This window comes from Onychomys torridus, chromosome 16, assembly GCF_903995425.1.
Source record: "Onychomys torridus chromosome 16, mOncTor1.1, whole genome shotgun sequence".
Classification (NCBI taxonomy): Eukaryota; Metazoa; Chordata; class Mammalia; order Rodentia; family Cricetidae; genus Onychomys; species Onychomys torridus.
The window spans coordinates 67310855-67337477 of NC_050458.1; the positions used below are offsets into that span (position 1 = coordinate 67310855).

The window sequence follows — 26623 nt, forward strand, 5'->3', positions numbered from 1 at the left end:
CTTTAGAAAATGTGTTCATCAAGAGTGGCAACCACACTAGTCTAGGATTGTAGAACAACAGATGTGTCTGTGGAGCTGGGTCAGGAAGATGTGTGTATATGTATTTACACACACATACATACACGTGTATATGGTTGATAGTAAGTTTGGGAGTGACTGCCCCTTATTCTCTAGCTCATACTTTAATCTTATGTTGTAGTGATTGTTTACTAGTCTTTTCCCTGGGTGTTTTGAAAGCCATTTATATTCTCGCCCTGAAATAATTTAGAAAAATTAACTTAGAAAGTTGGAGTTTGACATGTTTAGAAAAAGTAGAAAGTAACCTGTCAATTCCTCCGACAAACTCTTAAATCCAAGGTTGTTAGCCGTGTATTCTACTCCATTCATTCACCAAGAAAACCCTCAACAGCTGGGCCTGCATGGAGTGGTTATATTTCAAGGTTGTTCACAGGGGTTACAATATGACAGTCCCCACCCCTACCAGGCACCAGGATAACAGTAGGGACTTAAACAGCACCCCAGTTCTCCAGCTCTTCAGCCTGAGTCATCACATGCTATCAGTCTTCTAACTTGCCTCTGGGCCCTAAGCCAGGGCTTGGGCAGAAAGACAGAGGGACAAAGAAATGGGTTACATTGCCACCTGAGAAACCTCAGAGGGGAGGACCCAGCCCCAGTTCCCCTCCTCCCAAGTGCAAAAGTGTAAACAGTAAACGAAAATAAAAGTGCAGTCTTCAGTGGATCCTCTCCTGCCCCCCAGTGTTCAGGGGTAGACAGTGCAGAGACAAGCCTGGCTGTTCTATTGCCTAGTTGCTTGCTGAACGTAAGGAATGGGGTGAAGCAAGAAGGGACCAATTTCCTTTCCTTGTAGCTCTAGGGTAGAACTTGGAATCGTTTCCACAGCTGCCAGTGTCCCTAGAACTTACTCGGCAATTGGTCAGGGGGGTCCTTCACTTTCAAGCCTGACTTAAGGCTAAGAAAGCCCCATCTATCTGTTGATTATGTGGCGCATATATATTATTTATATAAATATTTCTCTATGTACAAGGAATAAGAATGTCTTTCATGGAGGAAGGAAGGCTGGGGGCCGCAAGGCATCAATGCTGTTGGAGTTGTCCAGTTCAGTGCTGTCACAGTCTGAGTCCTCAGGATTGAGGCCCTGTGAGGAAGAGTAGAAACACAGTGAGGTGAGGGAGCTCAGCATCTCAGCATTGCAGATTCTGTCAGGCCCCCGCAGTGGGGTGCTTTTAATTAACACTGGAGGTGTTTATCCTACTGTTTATAAGTTGTTCAGGTCATGCTCCAAGGCAGTACTAGCCAGATAGGCTCCTTTCGAGATACTTGCTGACAGGAGTTCATAGCTGCCTTAAAGTTGAACATCAGGCACAATATTGCATGCTCTGGAACTGTAGGCCTCAGATTCCATTTACATGGATATCTGTTTTCATTTCTATGGGAAAAACTGAGTGGCTTGAAGGCTAAATACTAAATGTGTCTTGCAAGCCTTTATGACTGTCTTCCTTACAGATTTAAAAATGACTGGGTATTTGTTCCCAGTTCATGTCAGTGTCCGGCAGCTTTGCTTTACTCACCTCACCTCTAAGTAGATCCTGGTGTTGCATGGGCAAGGAGCTGGTTTCAGGGTCAGGACCCACCTCTGAAGCAGGTGGGTCCAGTGGGATTTCTGAGCCCTGGGAGCACATGTCATCAGACCTTTCATCTGGCCGCTCATCAGTGTTGGTACTGCCGACTTCTGGTGTGCCACTGGGGGAAGGCTCACTAGCTGTACCTTCCTCCACATCTGATGGGTTCTCTGAGCTGAAGGTAGATAGTGACTGCCGCATGTTCGGGCCCTGAGGCCACCTAAACATTGAGGCATGGTTACAGCTTGTGTGGTCCTTTACAGTTCCCAAAGCAACATATGCCAGTATCCCACCACTCACCTCTGACTTGGGGGCAGCTCTACTTCACTATCGACCTCTCCTTCCTCCTCTTCCGATGAGATACCACGTTTCTACAGTAGAGATGGGTGTGTGTGTGTGTTGTGTATACCAGTCAAAAGTGGCAAGAAGTCATTAGGAATTGGGGGAGGGTCTAGAGTTGGGTGGGTTATAGCACTCGGACCCCTAGGGAGATTAAGGAAAAGGGAAAGGAGAGAGGAACCCCCCATACTTTACCTGACTCCGAGTCACAGCAGCCCTGTACAGCATTGCAGCTGGGGTCAAGTGCTGGGACCCAGCCCGACTTCCTCCCCGGCCTGCAGTCCCTTCCCTTCCAGTTCCCAGCAGCCCCGCGCCTTCACCACGTCCTACTGGTGGAGGTGGCTCCCCTTTGGCCCCCCCAGGTGAATCTGGGCTGGTGGAGCCAGGAGCTGATCCCTCACTCGGAGGAGTATCGCCCTGGGGTGGAGGAGGTGAGCCAGGATCCCGAACTCCCCCAGTGGCCCCTCGGCCTCTGGCTCCCAGTGCTGCTGATAGTAGATCTGGGGATGATGATGACATCTTGCGCAGTAGAAGGTCATGGTGGAGTCCACGGAGAGCAGGGGGGCACGCATCCCAAGCTGAAGGGCCCACTCCTAGACCCCCTGGGCTTCCTAGTCCTCCAGGTTCGTGAGGTGGCAACGCTGCTCGAAGCCCAGGCAGGTCTCCACAGCTACCCTTGGCACTGGCCTTTCGGTGACGAGTCTTGCCACGACGACTCCTTCCTGGTGAGGGGGGGCCCTTAGGACACCCAGGAAGCCCCACCCCACTTAGGGCTGCATCTAGTTTAGGTAGCAAAGACTCTGTCTTGAGAATATCTGGCCTGGTAGGGGAGGGAAAGTACAAGGTTGAGATGAACATTATAAGCCGACCCCACTACAGACAGATTGCCTTGCCAGCGTCCCTCCTCCTCTATGCAGGCCCCAGCCCTCCGAGTCCCACCTCTTGCTGTGGGGTGACAGTTTCTGTGGCACGTTCCTTTTCTTGATGAGCTTCTCCATGGTGTTTCCGTGTAGGAGGCCGCGGGAAGGGTGTGACTTCAGTAGACCTGGGCACCTCCTTTCTAAAGCCTGCTCTCGCCTAAAATGGGACACTTCATTGCGTCTCCCAAGTTGGGCAGCTCCATGAAAAGCAAGGATGTAGTGTTGAAGGGTGTCAGTTACCTGAGCAGTTCCCGCTCTTTGAGTTCTAGCTGCAACATGAGGGCGTTCAGTTCCATGTACAGGTTGTTGGCTCTCTCCAGCTTCCGTTCATAGTGCTCCCTGATGTCCAGGGCATGTCTGAAAGAGCAGGTGGTTTTTGCACGTTGAACTGGGTTCACCTGATGCCATGATGGACCCTGCTGTTTAAAGATTCACTTCTGAGTGGGCACATACCTGAGCTCTTCCCTTCTGCGCATCACCAGCTCCTCTTCTAGTCGGTGCAGACAGGTCCCTTCTGACTTTATCTTTTCAAAGTGCAGTTTTACTTCTTCCCGCCACTCTGCCTAGGGATGGAGAGACACGGGTTGAGGACCATGTCCCTGTCACCTCACAGACCTGTGCTCCTGGAAGGTTCCCTGCACCACTGTTAGGAATCTGAGTAAGAGGGGATGGGACACATCTATTCAGCCACATTTTCTGGCCTCATTAAAGGCTCTGCCATGTCCAAGGGTCAAGGATTCATTGTTTTTCCACCCACAGCACACCTGGGACTTAAAGTAAGTCTCCTGGGGTGTGGAGAGCACGTCAGCTGAGGCGATGTCCAGGTGCAGTAAGATCTGTCGGAATGATGGACGGTTTCGTGGTTTGCTGTTCCTATAAGGAATGTAGTTTGTAAAATTTCAGGGGTAGGGAGGGATTAGAAAGGAACTAGAGCTCCTTTCCCAGTGAGCCATGTCACCACCTGTCAACATCAAAATACTACCTAAGGGAACCTAGTTGACCTAATATTTTCTGTGTGCCCAAATAAGACCTTTTGATGACAGTGTGGTGGCATGCATCTTTAATTCTGGTCTATATAGCAACTTCCAGACCAGCAAGGTATGCACCTCCAAAAATAAGCCCACAAGTTTTAAATTATCCCATCAAAGGAAACATTTTGGGAATGGCACTGGCAGTTCAGTCTTCCTCACTAGCCTAAGGTCCACTTGATGCTGAGCTAGATCTGCTCAGTGATGATGCCTTTCTTCTTTATAGCCACCTGGTATAATAGACACTGCTCATATTTTATCAGCTAGGAAACAGGTTCAAAGAGGACATTATGATGTAACTCTTTGAATCTAATGTTTCTTGTTTGTCCATGGATCCTGTTCTCACTTGTGGTTCCCTTGGTATACATCCTGGGTCCTGGGCCTTGGAGAGATTGGGGAGGTTTGGATTGTTTTTGCAATGGATTCCAAGCCTAGATAACTGGGTTTTCTAGATGCTGGCTTTTCTTCAGTTGCTAGCTCCTTGACTTTGTTAGTCTAGTCTGCCAGCCAGGCCATCCTTACCAGCACTGGCGAAGCAGAATTTTAAAGCCATCTGGGCAGCTGGAGGGCACAGGCAGGTGGAGACTGTTGCTTCCTACACCCCAGATGATGGCTGAGGAATCTACATCTTTGTAGGGAATTTCGCCAGTCAGTAGTTCCCATAGCACCACCCCAAAGGACCTGAGGACAAAAGAGGACATCATTTGGGAGGGTTCCCTCCAGAGGTCCTGGTTGCTGCAGACCTGTATGACTTCTGTATAAGTCCTAAAAGTACCACCAGGTGCTTACCAGATGTCCACCTTCTCAGACACAGGCTCATTGCGTATCACCTCAGGGGCCATCCAGGCCACTGTCCCTGCAAAGGACATCTTGGTGCTCTTGTCGCTCAGCTCCTTGGAAGTGCCGAAATCTGATATCTTCACCACATCATCATATGTGATTAGCATGCTGGTAAAGAATGTAGTCAGCCATGATCCATACCCTCCACACCCCCATTTAACTGCTGTCATTGTCTTTACGATACTGTTTGGGACACCTCATGTTTCGAGGCTCACCAGTCCTCCAAAGGACTGTTCTTGGGAGGACTTAGGGTGGGGCCTAAAATGCAGGTCACCTGCATGCACATCAGCTTGCTTGCTTACTCACTTGGGAGATTTAAGGTCTCTGTGGATGATCTTGTGCAGGTGCAGGTAATTCATGCCACCAGCAATGCCCATGGACCAGTCTACCAGCAAGGAAGGGGTGACAGGGCGGCCAGCCCTAAGCACTTCATATAGCTGGCCTTGGGCACAGAATTCCATAAGGATGCAGTAGCAGGGAGCCTGTGTGCAAACACCCCTGGGGGCCAGAAAGGGGTAAAGCCTTTGATTAGTTTAACGTCTACTTTAACATACCTGGGACCTACATTCCCACCCAGACCATTTGGGGTCTCCTTTGAGAAAGAATGGGAGATCTATTCCCAGGTGAGTGGAGTCCTGGGACTTAGCATGGTGTTCCCAGCCCCTGCCCTGGACCTCACTTGAAAGTGATGATGTTGGGGTGCTTCAGCTTTCGCAGATGCTTGATGTCGGTTTCCTTGAGGTCTCGAACCTTCTTCACAGCTACTTCCTCCCCATGGAAGCGTCCCAGGAAAACAGCACCCTGAGCCCCTGAGCCTACCCACTGCAGGTCCAGGATTTCCTCAAAGGGGACTTCCCAAAGGTCTGTGGGTAGGAGGCATAGTGCCACAGGCTCAGATCTGCACTGAAGGCCCTGTGAGACACTCAAGGGTTGGGTGAATATGTCAGTATATGTAAGCCTAAAAGGAAATAATTGGGGTGGCCTTGTAGGAAGCTGGGTGGACCTAGGGGTGTAGCTCATTTGTAGAGCACTTGGCTAGCATGTTTTGTAAAGCCTAAATTCCTGGGTTCAATTTCTCAGCACTGTGGGAGAAAATAATGTACTGAGGATTCAGTTGTGCAGTAGAGCACTTGTCTAGCACGTAGTGTTTGTTTAAACCCAGCACTAGAAAAAAATGGGAAGGGGAATAAAGCTGATTAGGTGGGCAGGGGAGAAGGTAAGGGTGTTGGTAAGTTTGGTAGTTCTGCTGAAGGAAATAGAGGGTGTTCTACAGGGATCTGGCCTACCTTCCTGCTGCTGCTTATGTTCTGTGGAATAGGCTTTGCCAATCATTGTCCAGACAGGGCGCAGGCAGCCAAAGAGACCTTCAAGGAAGCCACTGCCGCTCTGGCACTGCAGTCGTACCTCATCAGCCCGAACTCTTGATGCTCGACTCTCGGGGGACCCAGCGGCCCCCCCTGGCCCACTGGCATCTGGCTCATGTAGCTGCAGGACACTATTGGCAAAAGGCTCTGGGGGAGGCTCTCCACCTGGGGAGGGGCTGGGTCCTCCCCCGCCCTGCCCACCCAGAGGCACAACATCTCGAAGTACACATTGGGTAGGTGTTAGGTCCTTGTCAGGGGTGCAGTCTGAAGTGTCTGGATCCAGCTTTCGCATGGAAGCCTCACTTAGGGTAGACACAAAACCCCCAAAGGAAGGGGATGGTGTTCGGGTCTCATGGAGGCAAGCCATGGCCTCTGGAGCCAGGTGTGCTGAGCAGCGGGCCCTGTGAGGAATTAAGGAGGGGAGGGGCCGTCAGCCACGGTCACTGCAAAGAGCTCACAGTACCTAGCTGGAGTTGGCCTGAGGGTCACTCTCATACACTATGGGAAACAAGTTGAGCTTCCTCTTGGTATCTATTAGTGATGCAAGCAATACTCTAGTAATACAAGTAATATACTTGAGGATCATCAGGCAAAGAGAAGTAACAAACCCACCCAGGTGCTGATTAAAGAAAGTCAAAGAAATGGTTCAGTAGGAAAAAGTATTTGCTGTGCAAGCTGGAGATCTAAGATAAATTCCTCAGTGGAAGGAGACAACTCCCAAAAGTTGACCTGGTCCCCACTTTTTTAAGTATTAAACTCAAGTACAAAGGCTAGAGAAATAGAATATAAAGACCCCAGCATGTGCGAGGTACTGGACCCAACTCACTACTGCAAAAGAAAAGGTGGTGGTGGTGGAATCAAGGTTTCATCGTACAAAATTTAACTAATGTACTTGAATCCCTGAGTTTCATGCCCAGCATGGCAAAATCAACAAAAGCAAGGGGTGGAGAGATGGCTCAGCAGTTAAGAACACATGCTGGTCTTATAGAGGACCTGCCTTTGGTTCTTAGAACCTACTCCATGGCTCACAGTCATCTGAAATTCCAGTTCCAGGGGATCCAACACCCTCTTCTGGCCTCCCAGGTCATTCACTGTACATCCATGGTGTACTCACATATATGCAAACAGGAACACCAATATACATAAATCTTAAAAAAAAAAAAAAAAAAAAAAAACTGGGCTGGAGAGATGGCTCAGCGGTTAAGAACACCAACTGCTCTTCCAGAGGCCCTGAGTTCAATTCCCAGCACCCACGTGGTGGCTCACAACCATCTGTAATGAGAGCTGGTGCCCTCTTCTGTGTACATAATAAATAAATCTTGAAAAAAAAAAAACTAATGGAAAAAATGGGCCTTGTGTGGTGGTTTACACTTTTATCCAGCACTGGGGAGACAGCTGGTGGGTCTGAACACCTGGTTTGTATAGTGAGACCTTGTCTGAAAGCAGCTGCAGTGGGTTCCTCTTTGTTGTGTGACTGTTGTCATTACCCCTGCAGCACCCATTCTTGTCAGCTGAGGTTCCGTTACAGATGTCCTAGGAGCCACCCCACCCCCCTTGGATACAGGGTGTCTCAGTGTAGATCTGGCTGTCCTGGAACTCTATATAGACCAACCTGGCCTTGAACTCACAGAGATGTGCCTGCCTCTGTCTCCCTAGTACTAAGATTAAAGGTGTGCACCACTGAGTCCAGTCCCTCATGTTGAATCATACATGGTACTAGCAGGCTTTCCCACTGGGGTGATGTTCCTGGGCCTCCCTAGTCAGCTGTCACTGAAGCCTTCTCAGGAACTATCAATTTGGGACTTACGTCTGGGCCCTGCTCTCTTCTCTGTGCTTATGTATGTGATCACGTCCAGAACCACAACCACAGAGCGGTGTTATCCCCTCAGCATAGTTGGCAAGAGGGGGTGGGGCTCATCCAATGGGGTTGGTGTGAAGCTCTGACCCTCAGCTTCTATTCTCCTGAGACCTCCTTTCATCTTGCTTTTCTGGAGGTCAAAGAGGACTCATCCCTCTTTTTCTTTTCCTTATCATCCCACTCCTAGCTCCCCAAATCAAGATTCAGCTTTCCAGGCAATAGAAATATGTCCCAGTTCATAGCTGTGTGCTATTTAAAGATCACTATTAAAATGACTAGTCTAGGCCAGGTGATGGCGCACACCTTTAATCCCAGCACTCAGGAGGCAGAGGCAGGCGGATCTCTGAGTTTGAGGCCAACCTGGTCTACAGAGCAAGTTTCAGGACAGCCAGGACTACACAGAGAAACCCTGTCTCAAAAAAGCAAACAAACAAATAAATGGTAGAGTGCTTGCCTATAATGCAAAAGACTCTGGACTGTATAAGCCTGGAACTCTAGCACTTGGTGGGTAGAGGGAATAGATCAGACATTCAAGATCATCCTTGGATAGGTAGTGAATCTGAGGCCAGCCTAAGCTACATAACATTTTGTCCCCCAAAATATATGACCACAAATCCAGCTGGGCCTAGTGGTACACACCCCATACCCAGCAGTTAAGAGGCAGAAGCAAGAGGATCCTGAACTTGAAGCCAGCATGGGCTACACAAGACCCTACCTCAGAGAAAGAAAGAAACAAACAAAAATATGCCATATAAATAGGCACAGGTCCTGGGTCTAGTCCCTAGCTGGCACTATAAAAGCAATATCAACAAACACTTTTTACATTTTACATTTGATTCAGGCAAATTATAGCTGAGTGCCAATTTCTCCAGTTATACAAAGAGCAAACTAGCCAGCATTCAGGGACAGCAAACTCTCACAACTCTTCAGACTTAACTTCAGAACTTGACATCAAGAGTCATACTATTCTCCCAGGTTTTGTTGGGTATCAAAGGATAAGATATGGTGTTGCCTGGGGCTGGAGAGATGGCTCAGAGGTTAAGCTGACTGCTGTTTCAGAGGACCTGAGTTCAATTCCCAGCATCCACATGGTGGCTCACAACCATCTGTAATGAGATCTGGCGCCCTCTTCTGGCCTGCAGCCACATATGCTGTATGCATAATAAATAAATCTTAGAAAAAAAAAAAAAAAGAAGATATGGTGTTTCCTGATAATGATCCCTCTGAGGCAAGTCCTTCAGCCCCTGAAGTCATCTGGGAATGAACTACAGTGTGTAGGGGGATGCTGTGGAGGTTTATGCTCAGAGCATGATGTAGAAATAAAGGACATTTGGGAAACTGACAATCTCAGCTCGCTTGAAGACTGTGTCACTGGGTATGGGATAGGTTCAGGGTCTGCATAGGTAACAAGCACATCCGTTTATCCTGTGACTAGCTCACCTGAAAATCCTACCTACTGAGCTGTTCTCAGTGGTTAAGAGTTACCAGTTGCCCTTGCAGAGGATCTGGATTCAATTGAACCCATCCATATGGTGGTTCACAACCATCTGTAACCCCAGTTCCAGGGAATCCAACAGGCACCCACATAGTGCACAGACATGCATGCAGGTAAAACATTCATACACATAAAGTACAATAAATCAAAAAAAATTTAAAAATTAAATTACACATGATCATTCTGTTTTCTCTAGTCCTGTTACTGCCTCATTAGCTGTCACAACCTGGCCTAAGACAAATGCCTCTTAAATTCTCACAATTTTCCATTCAGCTTCTGAAAGATCCAAAACATAAAACTCACCAGCCCTGTTTGCTTTAGACCCCTCTGTGGTTCCCTTAAGTTGACAGCTAAGCCACCTTGGGCACCAAGCTTTATCAAGGTTCTGAATTAGGATGTCCAAAGACAATGTGAGCCTTCCCAAAAATTATTCAGTATGTCAGCCTTTAGTATGAATGTACTGCTGCAATAACCCTGAATACCCTGAATTCACTATAAGGGAGGAGGGCTGCACAGCAAGGAGGAGGCCCCGAGTCCGTCTCAAACGGCGCATAAACTGGGCATAAGGACACACACCAGTAGTTCTAGCATGCAATGGAGGTGAGAGGGCCGGAGGTTCAAGGTCATCTCTGGCTTCATAGTGAGTTTCAGGCCAGCTTGGGCTACAGAGAGAAACTTTGTCTTCAAATAAACCAACAGCTGGGCATGGTGGCATGCTCCTTTAATGCCAGCACTTGGGAGGGAGAGGCGGGCAGTTACCTGTGATTTTGAGGCCAGCCTGGGCTACAAACTGAGTTCCAGGACAGCCAGGAGTGTTACACAGAGAAACCCAAAACAAAAGCAAACAAACAAAAATCCATAAACTATAGGGATATTGTGATCAATTATTAGCATAAGACCAGCACACAGTATTGGATATGTCAACATGTAGTCCTGGGGTATGGAGGGCTCACCGCCACTCTTTCCTCCCTCCCGCCCTCTATTACTGAGACTACAAATGCAGATACTGGCTGCTGAGGAGAAGGAAAGACATTTCCTTTGATGAGTATAGCCACTGATAAGGTGCCCATGCTACTGTAAATTAACCCGAATTCAGGCTCCTATTAGCAAACCTAATTAAACTCTGTGGGTCACAAATAAATGTGACAGTGGGTATTGGTTGGGAAGGGGATAAGTAGGATGTGGGGGGAAAATGGGACCAGGGTTATGGGGAATATGAGTGATCAAATACATTATATACAAATATTAAAATGTCAATGAAACCCATTATTATGTATAATTAATATATGCCAAGGGGCTGGAGAGATGGCTGGGGTTGAGTGCTTACTGTTGTTGTAGATGATTGGCGTTCTGTTCCCAGCATCCACATGGTGGCTCACAACCCCCTGGAACTCCAGTTCCAGGGGATCCAAGGCCCTGCACACGCGAAGGGCCATAAGCTCATGCAGGCTCCCGCACACACATTTACAAATATGAAATTACGAAACTAAAAATTACACCAATACAGTTGGCTTATTAGCCCCACTAAAGCACAGACACAGCTGTATTAACACCAAGGTTACCCCTAGGTGTGCTGTTTATCCATCCCTTCGGGTCTTCCAAGACTCACTCCTCCCTGTAGTCTGGTTAATGCCCTTCCAAGGGAACAGACAGGCTTCCAGGCGGCTCGGAGCCACCTGAGTTGGGAACACTGTAAATCCACCCAGGGCCGCACACGACCCGTGCATCTCTCAGTTCCCCGAATCCTCAGAACAGCCTAGCAAACACGCCATTATTGGTCCTCTTAAGGTCTAGAGAAAACCGAGGTCAAGAAATCAGGTACCACAGCCTCTGAAATGCCAACATATCCCACGAAATCTGCGGCTTCGAGAGCGAACGACCCAAGCTTCCGCCTCCCTCACCGCGCCCTCCGCCCACCTGCCGGGCCGCCTGGCCGCCGGCGGCACGCGCACCGGAGGGGTTCCGGCCACAGCTCCCCCTCCCCGGCCGACCTCCTTCCCGACGGTCACGTGGTGCGGGGCTGGGGGCGCGGCCGGGGGAGGGGGAGGGCTGGGCGCTGCGGCGTAACCATGACGACTGGGCCCGTGAAGTCACCGGGACCAGATTAGCCTCGGGTCACGTGAACGCGCGGCGGGGGCGGGGCTCCCGCGGGCCCGCCTCTGACCTGGGCGGGCTCAGGGGTGGCGGCCGCCCGCAGGCAGGTGCGGACCCCGCAGAGGGCCCACCCCCCTCCGACCCCCGCGAGCCAGACACTTGGGCTGGGCGTCTGGTGGAGGAAAAGGGAACGGGAAGGGAGGACTGGCCGGGTTGCCTGGGGTGCAGAACCACACAGAAGTTAAGACATGGAGATGGGGACTGGGTGAAGAGACTGGACAACCAGCGCCAAACCTGGAGGATGGCCTGAAAAACAGAGAACCCTGGGAAGATGGAGACGAAAGGGGATGAAAAACACAGACCACTTTTCCCTTTCCTAGTTTGTTTCCTATCTAGAAGCTGAGTTTTAGGTATCAAACCACACACCATCATGTTTTTTCAAACGGTTTTGGCATCATCCGGCCTGCAAGCCAGGTATAGTCATCCTCAGAATCAGTTTGCTGTGCTTCCTCGCTCGGATCACACAGGCAGCCCCAGAGGGCCCTGTGGTATCCAGGGCCAGCAGCTGGGGAGCACCATTCCACCTGCGCGCCTTTTAGGGCAGTGGGAATAGCTGAGAAAGCAGGAGATGAGACCCAGGGAAAGGTAGGGCATTTAGCCATGCTCTGGGAACTCTACCACCCCTCGGGCTAATGACAGCTCTTCCAGGCTGACCTGAAAGAAGACAGGGAGGGTTGAGGGTCCCCAGGGAGCCATGCTAAACTGGAGAGTCCTCTTTCCCAGCAAATGTCCCCCTTTCTGCTTCCTCCATTCCTGACCCACCAGCTGTGTCTTACGGTCCCCCCAGCTGGGTCCTGGCGCCGGAGCTTTGGGGGTGGCAGACTAGAAGGCCCAGGCCCAGACATTCGGTCACCCTGGGGGAGGGGACATGTCTCCCTGGCCATCAATTATGCAGTGCCTGGGGGGCACAGAGGAGGGGTTTCTGTCAGTCACTGTAAACCACAGTACCAAACGTGGACTGTGCATGTGTTCAACTGTGAGGGAACAACCAGTTCATTCAGGGATCCACAGGAAGGCTATAGAGCTGGGACCTGGAAGTCGCCTTCACCGATTCCTCATTCCTCCTAGGCTTTCCTGCCTGAGGAGACTGCAAGGCTGTGGCAGGGGAACTCTATGGTCTTTGGCTCCCACCTGCTCTAACAGCAGAATCCAGTGGCTTGTCTGGTGGCCAGTCCTGGAGATTCTGCTCAGAGGTGTGGCCATCTGTCTCTGCCTTGAGTTCTCACACTGAACTCTCTCTCCCTGCCTGAACCTCATTTTCCTCTCAAGCTGAGAGGTTCCACTTTTGAGGGGAGGGGCTGCAGAGGGAAGAGTGACCACGACTTGGGAATCCTGGTTCTCTACCTCAAAGGCTTTGAGACCCTTGAAGGATGGATGTTTTTGGTGGTGGAGTGCAGCTGTGCCTCTGGCCGGTCTACAGTTTAGTTTTCCTTTTGACAGGACCCGCAGCCCCTACCTCAGAGTTCTTCCAAGATGGAAAGGATTCCCACTATTTTGAGAACTGGGGGATCACAGACCCTCAGGTTCTTGCCAGTCAGGCCCTGAGGCCCCCCTTTATCATCCCTTTGCTGGTAAGGTAGGAAGTGAAGGGTCTGAGTTTAGCACTTTGTAGGGAAGAGTCAGCTGTGGATTTAGAGGGGAAAGCGTCACTGTAACAGCCCTGCCCTAGGCCCTTGAAGGTTGAGTCTCACAGAGACTCCTACCTGGCCTTCAGGGCTGAGGAGGGGTAGGAAGAGGAGGTAGGGGGACAGTGAGCCATGCCTACCACGTTCCTGGCTCTGCTGTCTTCCCACCTAGCTAAACACCAGGTCTTTCTTTGTGGATTCCAGGGAGGCCAGCTCTCCTCTCCAACTAGAAAATACGTAAGACTTGGTCTCGGATCTTCTGCTACCCCAGGACCAACGATGATTTCAGGTTTCAGTGGCCACATGACAGTGGGCATTCTGGAGGCTCCAGACCTGCTGTCTTGTCTCTGTAAATTTCAGGGAAGGCCTGGAGCCCTGCACCTCATCCTTATCCCCTAGCTGGTTCCCGCTGGAGCCTGCTCAACTAAGTAGTGATCAGCCTTGCTCAGGAAGATCACAGAAGCAGAGGGCAGGAGCATGGCATGGGCCACAGGGTCCCCCCACAGTAAGTCAGGCCTGAGAGAAGCTACATGTAATGAATACTTAGCACCAGGACTGAATTTGCATTTTAAAATACCTGAAAGGAACTTTGTGAGCTGTAAACTCAGAGGCTAAGACCAACCTAAGCTACACAGTGAGACCCTGTCTTAAAAAAGGTGACAGGTGAAAGTATGGATATTTCAACTTTTTTCTCCTTTAAATACGGCAAGGTCTCATATAGCCCAAGCTGGACTTGAATTCCTGTCTCTCCTAAGTGCTGGGATGCATCAGCACACATAGTATATCACTCTTCTTTTGGCTTATCTATATTATTTCAGTAATAATTTTGAGTTTCCTTATTATAAAAGGTGATGGTTTTGTTTTTACATGATCTTTTTTAATTGCAAAAAAGACATGGAACTTGTATAATACCCATCCACCCTGTCCCTGGCCTGGGCATGGGGCTCACAGGCTGCAGGACCAGCAGAGGTTGGGATGCCTTCTCTGCTTCTAATCGACTGGGTGACCTACAGTATGAGATCTGCTAGCAAAGCTGTTTTTGTATCAAAAGGGCAGTGGCACCCATGCCAGCCTTACATGGTATGTGGGTAAGACACAGGCCAGGGGGGAGGCCTGGCTTCACGGCCTGGCTCTAGTCACGTGACTGTTTTTGTTGTTGAGAGAGATTCTCACTGTGTAGCCCTGGCTAGCCTGGAGCTCGCTGTGTAGACCAGGCTATTCATAAACTTAGAGATCTGCCAGCTTCTGCATGCGGAGTCCTAGGATTAAAGGTGCTTTCACGCTGTACTTGGCCTCAAACTCTCAATCTTCCTTGCACTATGGTTATTTAGCTCACTGATTACTGAAATGCGCCACCAACACTGGCCAACTAGTCTTGAATACGAAACTCATTTCAGTCTCCTCAGACCTACAACTGAGGTGATGACAAAGTAACTTAATGATGTTATACGAATTACTGAAGTAACCAAAAGTTCTTGGCCCAGTACCTGGTACACAGGATGCTCTCTATAAACAGCAGTCATGATGTTTCACACAAAGTACCAAGAAAAATTTTTTCTTATGTCACCCAGACTAGCCTTGAAATTGCTATGTAGTTAAATACGACTATGAACTCCTGATACTCCTGCCTCTGCTACCCCAGTGTAAGAAAGGAGAAGTGAACCACCAAATCAAGCTTTATACAGCGCTAGGCACCAAACCCAGGGCTCTGTTCATGGCTTCTTGCATGCATGTTTGTTAGGCACTATACCAACTGAGCCACACCCTCAGACACAAAGTTGTTTTTTCTTTTTAGTTTTTTGAGACAGACTCTATATGTAGCCTTGGCAGCCCTGAAACTTGCTATGTAGACCAGGCTGGTTTTGAACTCACAAAGATCCACTTGTCTCCACCTGCCTCTACTGTGCTGAGATTAAAGGCATGTACCAGCCACCATACTTGCTTCCTTTACCTCCTTAAAACGAGAGGCAGCACCGAGACACAGGAAGAAAGGGAGGTGGAGAGAGAGAGCTGAAAAAGAGATAGCAAAAGGAAGTGCAGCCTGCCAGGCTCCTGGCACAGGCCTCAAAGGTCCAGCTATTCAAGAGGCCTAGGCAGGAGGATTTAAAGTTCAAGCCCTGCCTGGGCAACTTAGTGGTACTGTGTCTCAAAATAAAATTTGTAAAAAAAAGAAGGTGAAGCCTGGCAGTGATGGCGCACGCCTTTTATCCCAGCACTCGGGAGGCAGAGGCAGGCGGATCTCTGTGAGTTCGAGGCTAGCCTGGGCTACAGAGTGAGTTCCAGGAAAGGAGCAAAACTACACAGAGAAACCCCGTCTCTAAAAACAAACAAACAAACAAACAGACAGGTTGGGCAGGGGTTCTTCCCTGGAGCTCCTTATCCTCAGAACAATGTTACCATTCTCCTAATGCACATATGACCAGGCTTTCTGGGGGCAAGTGGACAAACTCTCCTAAAGCCACCATGTCCTTTCAACAGATTACTTGCACCCATTCAAGGACTCCCAGAAAAGCTGCACCCCAATTCTCTTACTCTTTAGACATGGGCAGGAAAGAGGCTGAAGTGGATGCTAGAATTCAGGGTCCTGGATCCCTTTACCACTCCGCCTCCCCCAGAGCCTCAGAGCAGTAACTGCCATTTAGAGGGTTTTTGCTACTGTGAAGACGTCTAGGAAATCCTGACCCACACCCTCCACCTCTGTCCACCAATGATGGGGGATTTCATAAGTGTGGGACCTTGGGGTCTTCCTGAAGCCAACAGTTGGCTGGGGCTTAGCCTGAGGCCCAGATACATTCCCCTCCTTAAATGTGAGACAAGAGGGGGCAGGGCTCTTGAACTTGGAAACTTCAGTGTCTGGACGGCAAGACCCAGAGGGCACTGGGGCTCTTTCTTTCCCAAATGCTTGCTGCTGGTGAGCTTGGGTGACCCTTTGGCTGGAAACCAAAGCTTCCAGAACCATGGAGGCAACCCGGAGAGAGAGGAGGTTTGGAGTGAGACACCTACTGTGGCTGCAGGGGCCGGTGGTGTGTGAGAGCTCATGTGCATGCTCTCCTGGTTGAAAGCCAGAGGCAGCAGACAGAGGCAAGGCTCCTCCCTCCATTCCTACTACTGCCTATGGAGCCCACCATCAGCCAAAGCCTTGACGATCAGGGTGGTAAGTCAAGGAGTTTGGTGAGTGTGTGAGAGAAGGGAGGGGTTTTCTGAAGCGCCTGACCTGGGAAATGGGTTAGGGAAGCCAGAGGAGAGAGGGCTGGAGAGAAAGCCACATACAAATGGGGGAAGGGTGCAACAGCTGGATGATAGGGAATGCCACAGCTGGAGATTAGAGGCATTACAGATGGAAGGGGAGAGGAACCCTGCCAGGGCGTGCAGGAATAGGTGCAGGTGTGGGGGAGGGGTGGTGGGTACCTTAGGCCTTGCCCTTGCTTCCCTTCCCTGGAGAGGGCCACAACTCTCCCTTCTCCAATCTTGGTCTTAGGGGTGAGGAGAAAAGAGGACGCGCTCTTGCCCGCTGTCCTTTAGTCCTTCCCTGGCCTCCTTCGCCCCCACATAATCCACCACAGCTCTGGAGGCTCTTGGTCTCCAAGCTTGGCCGCCGCATCCCTCAGCTTCGCCCCGCTCCTTCCTATCTCCAGGCGTCGGGTCCAGGTCCCCAGCTCCTCCATCCCACGTCCTCAGCATCCTCGACCGCCTCCTCCCCCACCACGGAAAAACTGTATCCCGACCCTCCCTCCACACCAGGATCCCAAGACCCGAACCCATTCCTGCCCCCCACCCCCACAACTCGCCCAGGCTCTCACCTCGGGGGCTCCGCGGCCGCAGCACAAAAGGCGGCGCTGCTGCAGCTCCGCTCCGGATGCTGCTCCCGCCTCCTCCTCCTCCTCCCTCCTCCCCCCGATGCCCTCCACCGGACCCGGGGCGCCGTCACCCGCGATGCTCGCGCGGAGCTCGGGTGCACGGGCGCCAGCCCCCGCTTTGGGCCCCCCCCCCCACTCTAAGCCCCGTCCCCACCGACTTGAACTCCCGCTCCTTCTGGGCCCCCGCCCCTGGCCCCCCGGGACGGACACGCCCTGAGCGGGGGATGCTGCGCCGGAGCCGCCGGCCTCTTAAAGGAGCCCGCGGCTGCCGTCCGGCGCGCCGCAGCCCGGGCTGGCTCGCCCAGGCTCTGGGCCCCCTTCTTGGAGGTGTCCTGCTGCAGTCCCACTGTGGGCCTCATGCGGGTTCTGGGGCCTTGTGACCTGCCCCGTAGACCCTTCCCATACCCCGGGGAGCAGCTGCTCTGGCAGCTCCGGCCTCGGCCCCTCGCCTACCACTGTCGCCAGCTGGGCTCCCCTCGTCACCGCTCGTTTCACCCGGGTGGAATCCGCCCTGTCGGAGGTCTTTTCCCTCATTATCGTTCCAAGATTCCTCGACCTCCACCCTCATTCCCTTCTCGGCGAGACGTCCTTCCTAGACCCATTCTTGAAACACTCTTTGGATCACGTTTTTCGGGGCACCTCGTTCTTCCTGTCCAAGGTCACAAGGTCCCCTACATCCTTCACTCTGGTGGTACCGGGACGCTGGGGCTCCGAAAGCACGTGTTCGGGCCTGCGGGCGCTTTAGTTCGTTAACTACTCTCGGGTGTTGTTTTTGTTTTCGGTGGAGACTAAAGAAGACTAGAGCAGAAGGCCCGTCTGATGAGTCTCGGGCCCCAGGTTCCCTCCCGGACAGTTAAAGGAAGGTTCCCTCGGACCCTGACAGGCTGCGAGCCGTTAATGAAGGGAGGCAAGGACAAGGCTTTAGGTGCGGAGGCCTGAGGCGCCAAGGGACTTATACTGGTGGCTGGGGAGACAGTTCCTGAAAAAACTTCCAACCCTAGAGCTCTGGGGTGCAGGCGGCCAGGTAAGGCCCACCCTTTGGGGCAGCAAAAGAGCCACGCCTGCAGCCTCCTCGGCCAATCACAACCCTTCCTACAGGTGACCAATCGGCGAGCGCCTAGAAGAGGTCGCTCTCAACATAGCCAATGAGGCCGCGAAGCCTGCCGTGGCGGCCTATGACGCGCGGGCACCTGGGTTCTGTAGTTCTGTGAGTGATGCATCCCTTGCCGCCCCGCCCCCAGCCGCCTTCACCCCGCTAGTACGCATGCGCACAGGCTCGGCCTGGGTGGAGGCAGTGCGCAAGGAAGAAGGCGGGACGACATTAGAAAACAAAAAGCACTGGTAGGTTGGGGAGCTTCCGTGGGGGATCCGCTCCTCCCAGAGGGCGGCGCAGGCGCCCGGGCGAGCCACGCGGAGAGTTGTGGGGCGGGTAGCTCGACTCCTGATGAAGACACAAGGAGTCGGATGGGTGGGGGACTCCAGATCCCAGCATGCCCCGCGGCGGGCCCTACCGGCCGCGACTCCGGGCTTGGCCCCGGCCCTAGCTCGTCGGCGGTGTACTGGGGCGCGTGGAGGCTGTAGTCACGGTGGCGCCCGCGGGGACGGAGGAGGGAATGAGTGAAGAGGAGCAGGGCTCCGGCACTACCACAGGCTGCGGGCTGCCCAGGTGAGCTGCCTCATTTCGATTCCTGCAGGACGAAAAGTGTGAGGCGGTGCGGAGGGATAGCGGCGCAGCCCCAGCATGCACCTGGCCTGAGGGTTGTTCCCAGCAAGCACTGGGGTAGTGGGCAGAGGTTCCCGGCATGCACTGGGTCAGTGGCCACCGCCTCCAGCTCTAGTTTGGGGTTGGCTTGATTCCCAGACTGCACTGGAGCCTTAGGCTTTATGCCCCGATGTTCAGTGCATTTGGTGGGTACTGGGTTCCCGAATTGCGTTGTGCCAGGGGGTAATGCACGTCCAACCAGCACTACGGCACAGTACATTCTCCACTTGCCTTGGGATAGAGGACCAGGCTTTCCCTCCTGCACCTTAACTCTTAACCCAGTCAATGGATGCTATACTGCCTGGGGATCCATGGACTCTATAATGTGGCTAGGTCTAATGTGACAGTGCTTGGTCAGGTGGGTGCCGAAAGGGGAAGTGTGATATTGGTCTGTGCCCCTCCCTCCCAGCATAGAGCAAATGCTGGCCGCCAACCCGGGCAAGACCCCGATCAGCCTTCTTCAGGAGTATGGGACCAGAATAGGAAAGACGCCCGTGTACGACCTTCTCAAAGCCGAGGGCCAAGCCCATCAGCCTAATTTCACCTTCCGGGTCACCGTTGGCGACACCAGCTGCACTGGTGAGGAAGGCTTGGGCAGCCTGGCTGGGGTGTGCATTTACAGGGCCTGTGTTTTAATGTCGTGAAATCGCTTCACAGTCCTCTTCCTTAAGGCCAGGGAGGGTTGGAGACATTTCAAGGGGAAAGCCATCGTTTGGATTGGAAGGACAGGACTGTGAGAAGGTGGATAGGACTTGAGAGACTTCACTAGTGAGAACAAGAAGTGTCACAGATATCTGCTACTCTTATCACCTTGGAGGAAAAGTAGATGAGACCCTAAACTCGCTGCGGGAGCAAGCACACACTCTGCTGGCCTTCATGTCCCGTGTTGAACATGAAGAGCTTAGTATCAGAAATTAAACGACTGGCACATGATCACATGCTTAATAAGTGGCAGAGTAGAGCTTTGACTTCAGAACCAATCCTTTGTTGTCTCTATTGCCTATTGATTGAGGGAAAAGGAAGTGCTTTTGCAGAGGAAAGGAAGAACAGACCCCCCCACCCCCACCCCCCCCCCCCCCCCCCCCTGTTGGAGCTCAGAGGTCTTGCCTGGCATGGCTTAATTGTGGCAGCTAATTGAAAGATAACGGCTGTTCTAGGCCTGTTTATATAAAACTCCTTAACTAAAAGCAGCTTGGGGGGGGGGGGAAGGGTTGATTGGTTTACAGTCATCATTGTGGGGAAGGTAAACTCACATCAACAGTCAAGAGCAAAAAGAAAACTCATCCTTGCTGCCTGTTTGCTGTTCTACACCATTACATCTGACCAAGGAACTCACCCCAGAGCCACAGAAGCACAGCAGGAACCATGGCAGAAGCTCCATGTTCCACATTCAGGACCACCTGCCTAGGGTTGGTACCACAGTAGTGGTACGTCAGTTAGCAAAAAAGACACCCCCCCTCCATGTCCTCAGGCCAGTCTGATCTAGGCAGTTCCTCAAGTAAGGCTTTTCCCAGATGATCCCAGGTTGTGCAAAGCTGACAGGTAAAGCCAACTAGGACAAAGGCTGTTCCAGCAATCATCAGAACCCTGCCAGTTTTGGCAGGGAGGTTGGTCAGAGGGCTGTTCGCTCCCTCTGGCTGTGAGGAGAGAGGCTGTGGGGGCTGGTTTCTCTGCTGTCCTGCTGGTGACCTCCAGTATTGCCCACACCCCATTTCTTAGGTCAGGGCCCCAGCAAGAAGGCGGCCAAGCACAAGGCAGCTGAGGTGGCCCTCAGACACCTCAAAGGGGGGAGCATGCTGGAGCCAGCCCTGGAGGACAGCAGGTGAGGGCGGAGCAGCCAAGGCACACTAGACACCCTGCTGAGAACCCAGCGCCTCACTACCTACTCTCTCCCTGAGCCCAGCCTGGTGACTCACGGTGACCTTGACCTGGCCCCTTCCTGAGAATTTCCTCTAGAGCTGAACAGGGTGTTTCTAGGGTGCCTCAGGGTAATAACCCCTTTGGTGGGTGGTGGCTGTACTGGGGTGGGGGTAGGGCATAGGGGTGGAGGCTAAGTCTGGTAAGTTGGTCACAACATGCCCCCTCTCTAGCAGCATGACTACCTCTTCCACACTCAGGCTGCAGCTTGTTGTTGGGTTGGGAGAGACTCTTTTCTGAGCCCCTTCCCCAACCTCAGTGCTTTTGAGCCACTGTGGGTCAGCAGAGGATCTCTGGAGGAAGAGCTGTTGCTGAGGCTCTCTTGAGTCTGGATTAGGGGGAAGGAATTCTCTCAGGGGATGGAAAGGTCAGAAGGACCTCTCACCCCCATTCCCTTCTACATGGGTGTGAATCCAAGGCTCCCTTCCCCTCGGGAAGTTCTTTTTCTCTCCTAGACTCTTCACTGCCTGAGGACTCGCCTGTCATTGCTGCAGAAGTTGCTGCCCCTGTTCTATCTACTATACTAACCAGGTATCTTGAGTTCCCTGACATCTCAGAGAGAGGGAGGTGTTAGCCTCATAGCCCTTGTACCCAGGCAGATTAAGTAAATACATAATGGAATAATTGAAAATTTTGCACCAGCTTGTTGGAAGCTTGAGGTAGGAGGTAATTTATCATGTTTAAATAGCCATATAAAGGATCTTAGATTTTACAGGCTCCATTTTCTGAGTTGGCCACAGCAGGTCCCATGTTTGAGACCCAGAAGGTCCTTCCAGGACTGGCTGTTTGGCCCCTTTACCTCCGTCATAAGGATGCTGCTGAAGTATTTCCATATCAAGTGCTCCTGGGAACTAGCAGGGGCTAGCGTGATGGGGGTGGGTGGGAAGCAAGGCTGGATGTTTGGACAGATAGCTGCATGCTTGATTAGAAATTGGGAGATGGCAGCAGTGGCTGGTACTTGAGCCCATGACCAGCCCAGAAGGAACCATTTTCCTTAGCATTGGCTGGGGCCCTTTTTCCTTCAGGAGCCCTTCCATGGAGATGCAGCCCCCTGTCTCCCCTCCACAGTCTGAGTGCAACCCTGTTGGAGCTCTGCAGGTGTGGCCCATCTTCATTCTCACGGGTGCTATCTTCTCTGCACTAGGGCTGAGGCAGGGGTGTGTGTACTGTGGGAGGGGTGGTTATCTTTCTTCTCACCCAAGGGCTGAGGCTCCTGGGTAGAAGGCCACGTGGCTAAGGGGCCTCTCCTCACTCATCCTTGGGCTCCCTCTGTCTCCTTTTCAAGGAACTTGTGGTGCAAAAAGGCTGGCGGTTGCCAGAGTACATGGTGACCCAGGAGTCTGGGCCTGCTCATCGCAAAGAATTCACCATGACCTGCCGAGTAGAGCGCTTCATTGAGATTGGTAACTGGGGAGGGGCTCACTCTGACCCTGGCACAGGCGGCTCTTGGCTGTGCCCCACCCAGCTTGCTTTGTGGTCGGCTCCTTGCTCAGCTCTTACCCATGTCTTCCTTGCCCCTTCCCATCTTTCTCCCTCTCTTCTGGCATACCAGCTGCTCATTTAAAAGGACAGACCTTCAGCTCCTCTTTGCAGTGACATCCCATTGAGGGACCCTCAATCCAAGTATAATCTGGAGGGAAAGTATTGATTGGCCTGTTAGAAATTCCCCAATCCAGAAATCTCTTCCCCACACTCAGGCAGTGGCACTTCCAAAAAGCTGGCAAAGCGTAATGCGGCAGCTAAAATGCTGCTCCGAGTGCATACGGTACCTCTGGATGCCCGGGATGGCAACGAGGCAGAACCTGATGACGATCATTTTCCCATTGTAAGTAGTTTCTGTGGGCTTGCCATGTGGTTCACACTGCGGGACACGTTAGGGAATTGGGTTGGGTCTGTGATTTGGAAGTGAGTCTGGACCTGCTTCTCTTCCAGTTTTCTTACCAAACTGCAGGGCTTCTTGAACTTATGAGCCCAGCAGTCCCTTCAGCCTGTGCTGTGCTCTCTGGTGAAAGCTGGCCTAGGGAAAAGCGCTGCAGGTAGCTTTTCCTGGCGTGAGGAAGGCTGCCTGGCCACCAGATCAGGTTCCAGAAGTTAGGCATGCCAGAGGCTGAGGTCCCACAGTCACTAGCGCCTTCTCACTCTCATTAGGGTGTGAGCTCCCGCCTGGATGGACTTCGGAACCGGGGGCCAGGCTGTACTTGGGATTCCCTGCGCAATTCTGTGGGAGAAAAGATCCTGTCCCTTCGAAGTTGCTCCGTGGGCTCTCTGGGGACTCTGGGCTCTGCCTGCTGCAATGTCCTCAGTGAGCTTTCTGAGGAGCAGGCTTTCCATGTCAGCTACCTGGACATTGGTATGGCCAGCTAAGGGACTGGGGGTGGAGGGGACAGGACCAGAGCAAGTATAAAGGGGTTAGGAGATGGGTGACATACACCCTACTTGGTACCCTCCCTGCCATGCTGCCCTTCTCTTTTTTGGTTTCTAGAAGAACTGAGCCTGAGTGGGCTCTGCCAGTGCCTAGTGGAACTGTCCACCCAGCCAGCCACTGTGTGTCATGGTTCTGCAACTACCAGGGAGGCAGCCCGAGGTGAGGCTGCTCGCCGCGCCCTACAGTACCTCAGGATCATGGCGGGTAGCAAGTAGTGCCCTGGCTGCAGTGATGGATGTTACTTTGTACTTCTTGCTCCTCCTGACCCTGGGCCCATGCATCAACCTAGCTCTGGAACCTTCCAGAGGTGCCATCTCTACCTCTGACACAGACTGCCTGCCATGAGACTGAGGAAGGCATAGGCAAGCAAAGGAGCCATGAACCACAGGGCCCCACCCAGTACAGGATTTGCTCTCATTCTATGGATGATGAATGAAAAGGAAATTGGAATTCTGTTGGAATCCGGAATGAATGCTGCTCTTTGGCTTCCAAAACCCTGCTTTCTGTGGCCATGGGTCATGTGGTGTCAGAGGAATAAACGTGGTGTGTTTATTCTTCTGCTGAACTCCCTGTTATTTTTGCTGCAGGCAGGAGGTTGGGTGCAGTTAGCTGGGGACCCTTTCAGCAGAATGGTTGGAGTTTGAGTGGAGGTGAAGGGGGCTATGCTTTTTGTCCTTGGGCTCCACCCATTCCCTGAGAGTCTTGTCCAAACATGGATTCAGAAGCAAGACCATTTTATTTGGGGGCACATGTGGCAGATGGAGTGGTGATTTTGCATGCAGACATCACAGGGGATGATGCCGTTACTTCTTCCCAAAGCGCTGAGGGGCAGCCAAGCTCCAGAACTCTTTAGCCTGGGGACTTAGCTGCTCTTTGCTCCAGGACCCCCAGGCATTTCTGCCAAACCTTTGGAGAGATTCATCTTCAGTTGAAGCTCCCTCTGCTTTACCTTCCTTCACCTCTTCTTCTGCCCTCCACCCTTCCCAGCCGCTGCCTGCTGAAACTCACCTCTGGGGATGGAACAGGAAGGCTGGGCTCCTGCCAGGTCTCTCCATGGCCTGGAGCAGAAAACGCAAGAGGGGCCCAGGAGTCTGGGCATACTGTGTTGGGTGGGGCCCCCCATCTTCTTCCTGTGATGAGAGGGTGGCAGAGGGAAAAAGGCAATGTCCTCCTGGACACTGAAGACATGGGGAAAAATGGCTTCTAGGGGCAACTTACATAGGCTAAGGAGCCATTTCCCTTAGAAGTCAGACCTCACGAAGACCTTAGCAGCCCGAGCATATCAACCCTATATCACAAGTTTCAGCTGAGAGGGAATGGTTCTGGGAAAGGTGCTCACTCACTGCAAAGACTCGGTCTCCGTCCCGGCTCCCTGGGTCTTGAGTGTGGCCCCAGTCCAGCAGCAGCAACAGCAGCAGCAGCACAGCAGCCCGCTTGGAATCCATGCCGCCATCCACCTCCCCACTGGCACACCATCCTCTTATACCTGCTGTCCCCACCCCCACCTCAGCAGCAGCCTGAGGGAAATCTAGACAGGCAATAGAAATGCATGGCTCTATTAGGAGCCACCTGAGACCCCCCTCATACCTCCCTGGGGACTTCCTGCTCTCAGCTTCCTACCCTCAGCCTAAGCCTGGAGTTATAGACTTTATTAGATGCATAAATCCTGTCTCCAGAGCTCAGGAAGCATCATTAATTGCAGATGGTTCGTCAGAGCTAGGCCCTGGGGGAGTCTTACAAGAACCCCTAATCCTTCAACAGGTTGGAGAGCTTCAGTTGATCAGCTCTCGGTCCTGCTGGAGAAACTCCTGTCAGGATTAGTGTTATTTCCTGAGTGGGAAGGAACTAGGGTTAAGAGTAGGCTAGGATGATGACTCAGCTTGGTCCCTCCCCCTGCCCCAGATTGGGCAGTAAGGGTCACAGCCCATTGCGATCCCCACTCCTTCTGATGAGGTTAAATGTGGAATCCCTACTTTTAAGATTTACCTATGGACAGTAAAATGAGATACAGGTGGTTTTTGGAGTCTTAGTATAGGTGGCTGGTATTTTGTCGACCTGCCCATGTTTCCTAAAGAACCAGGGGATGGGACGCCACAGCTGAAGCTCTGCCGCCACCTTGTGGCCACTACTCTTTACTGTCAGGTCCAATCATTTCCTTTCACAAGCCTGTCTAGGAGGATTTAAGGACAGAGTTCTTTCCAGGTGGATGGTAACATTGTCCACTCCCTCTGGTCAGCACTGCCCCTGCCTGGCTCTGGTTCTAATATACTACTGGAGCTAGTGACTAGGGTCCTGCTTCAGGGAAAGACACAACCACTCCAGGTCAGAGAAGGGCCCTTCAAAGGAGCTAGTCCTAGCCTTACCTGCTGTGCAGGTGCGAGGGTGCCATGTCTCTAGCCTAAACCGAAGAAGGCCCATGTCACGATTCTAACTTAGCCATGAGTAAAGCAAGCCACCCACACTCAGCCTCACTTTCCTCACTTATATACGGGGACAATAAAATGAATTACTTCCTAGGAGCAGCATTATTTGGGATGCCTTTTATAGCAAAGCACAGAGCTGGTATTTTCCAAATGTCAACTGTGATTACCTTTGCCTTCCTCCCCCACACCAGTCCTGGGGAACTTACCATCTCCAGAGACTCTCTTTGGATACACATCTCCCCATGCTCAGCTTGGTGGCCTCCATCAGAGGTCTTAGCTTGTTCCATGGAGTCTCAGAACATCTCTCATTCCATATATAAAAGCCCTTTATACATTCCATTCATTCTGTCTTTTTGCTCAAGGGGAAGTACTTTATTGTAACTTACATTTAGGCTTGTAGGTAAGAGGCATTTTTTTTTTTTTAAATTAAGTTAGTTTTGGGGTGTTAAGGATCAAATCCAAATCCAGGGCCTTGTGTATGCTAGGCAAGTGCTCTACTGCAAAGGGGGCACCCTCAGTTCTAGATTGGGTTTCCATCTGGGTGTTTTAGATACAATGCATCTATGTATCAGTGCAGCCTAGGCTTGGGTGAACCTTCTGTAAGCTCTGTCTCATAATTTTCTCACAGAGCCTGTCACATTCATTATCATCTTAGCAGTTCACTGCTGCTTTTTGTTTTGGGTTTTCTTTCTTCTGTTTGTCTGTGTGTTTGAAACAGGGTCTCACTATTTAGCCTTGGCTGGCCTAGACCATGCTATGTAGACCTGCCTGCCTCTGCCTCCCTAGTGCTGGGATTGATGGTATGTGCCACCACACCCAGCTTGTTCGTAGTTTTCTAAGATTGGGACACTGTATGTAGCCTAGTATGCTGGCCTCGTTCACAGCCTCCCAAGTGCTGGGATTATAGTTGTGCACCACCAACACCTGGCAGGAGTTCAGGTTTTGTTTTGTTTTTTTATTTTCCTCAAGATAGGGC

At 51.8% G+C, this 26623-nt stretch overlaps 3 protein-coding genes across 8 annotated transcripts; 1 reads left to right on the forward strand and 2 right to left on the reverse strand.

The window, feature by feature from the left end:
* Positions 1-410: 410 nt before the first annotated feature.
* On the reverse strand, positions 411-18142 carry Map3k12 (mitogen-activated protein kinase kinase kinase 12). 3 transcript variants are annotated; one of them, XM_036207872.1, is made up of 14 exons: positions 17574-18142; positions 6054-6532; positions 5447-5630; positions 5074-5265; positions 4717-4875; positions 4450-4608; positions 3664-3772; positions 3353-3462; positions 3140-3256; positions 2919-3056; positions 2175-2799; positions 1941-2011; positions 1590-1860; positions 411-1156 (listed from the first exon to the last, which is right to left on the reverse strand). In XM_036207872.1, the coding sequence occupies exons 2-14, from the start codon at positions 6496-6498 to the stop codon at positions 1061-1063; spliced, it is 2676 nt and encodes an 891-aa protein (XP_036063765.1). In that variant the 5' UTR covers positions 6499-6532; positions 17574-18142; the 3' UTR covers positions 411-1060. The 3 variants fall into 3 exon arrangements, with proteins under 3 accessions (XP_036063765.1, XP_036063764.1, XP_036063766.1); XM_036207871.1 differs by lacking the exon at positions 17574-18142 and adding an exon at positions 17064-17148; XM_036207873.1 differs by lacking the exon at positions 17574-18142 and adding an exon at positions 11402-11597.
* Tarbp2 (TARBP2 subunit of RISC loading complex) lies at positions 16312-23789 on the forward strand. Of its 4 annotated transcripts, none has more exons than XM_036207893.1 (11): positions 16312-16417; positions 17908-18144; positions 18219-18786; positions 19292-19461; positions 20602-20704; positions 21238-21330; positions 21825-21897; positions 22085-22202; positions 22497-22624; positions 22948-23149; positions 23282-23789. In XM_036207893.1, exons 3-11 carry the CDS (start codon positions 18734-18736, stop codon positions 23437-23439), a joined length of 1098 nt encoding a protein of 365 aa, XP_036063786.1. In that variant the 5' UTR covers positions 16312-16417; positions 17908-18144; positions 18219-18733; the 3' UTR covers positions 23440-23789. The 4 variants fall into 4 exon arrangements, with proteins under 4 accessions (XP_036063786.1, XP_036063789.1, XP_036063788.1 ...); XM_036207896.1 differs by having other exon boundaries at positions 17908-18045; XM_036207895.1 differs by lacking the exon at positions 16312-16417 and having other exon boundaries at positions 17245-18144.
* A 169-nt stretch (positions 23790-23958) lies between these two features.
* Npff (neuropeptide FF-amide peptide precursor) lies at positions 23959-26359 on the reverse strand. The gene is made up of 3 exons (XM_036207924.1): positions 24568-26359; positions 24233-24354; positions 23959-24130 (listed from the first exon to the last, which is right to left on the reverse strand). Exons 1-3 carry the CDS (start codon positions 24667-24669, stop codon positions 24028-24030), a joined length of 327 nt encoding a protein of 108 aa, XP_036063817.1. The 5' UTR covers positions 24670-26359; the 3' UTR covers positions 23959-24027.
* Between the last annotated feature and the right edge of the window lie 264 nt (positions 26360-26623).

Excerpts from the sequence above, each read along its gene's own strand:
- Tarbp2 (XM_036207893.1), top strand. The coding sequence starts at position 18,734 with ATGAGTGAAGAGGAGCAGGGCTCCGGCACTACCACAGGCTGCGGGCTG. Across the intron at positions 19,462-20,601 it reads TGGCGACACCAGCTGCACTG|GTCAGGGCCCCAGCAAGAAG; the intron begins GTGAGGAAGGCT and ends CCCATTTCTTAG. Across the intron at positions 23,150-23,281 it reads TGTCAGCTACCTGGACATTG|AAGAACTGAGCCTGAGTGGG; the intron begins GTATGGCCAGCT and ends TTTGGTTTCTAG.
- Npff (XM_036207924.1), bottom strand. The coding sequence starts at position 24,669 with ATGGATTCCAAGCGGGCTGCTGTGCTGCTGCTGCTGTTGCTGCTGCTG. Across the intron at positions 24,355-24,567 it reads ACGGAGACCGAGTCTTTGCA|GAAGAAGATGGGGGGCCCCA; the intron begins GTGAGTGAGCAC and ends CTCTCATCACAG. Across the intron at positions 24,131-24,232 it reads TTCCTGTTCCATCCCCAGAG|GTTTGGCAGAAATGCCTGGG; the intron begins GTGAGTTTCAGC and ends ATCTCTCCAAAG.
- Map3k12 (XM_036207872.1), bottom strand. The coding sequence starts at position 6,498 with ATGGCTTGCCTCCATGAGACCCGAACACCATCCCCTTCCTTTGGGGGT. Across the intron at positions 5,631-6,053 it reads ACATAAGCAGCAGCAGGAAG|ACCTTTGGGAAGTCCCCTTT; the intron begins GTAGGCCAGATC and ends TCCTACCCACAG. Across the intron at positions 3,463-3,663 it reads AGACTTACTTTAAGTCCCAG|GCAGAGTGGCGGGAAGAAGT; the intron begins GTGTGCTGTGGG and ends CTCCATCCCTAG.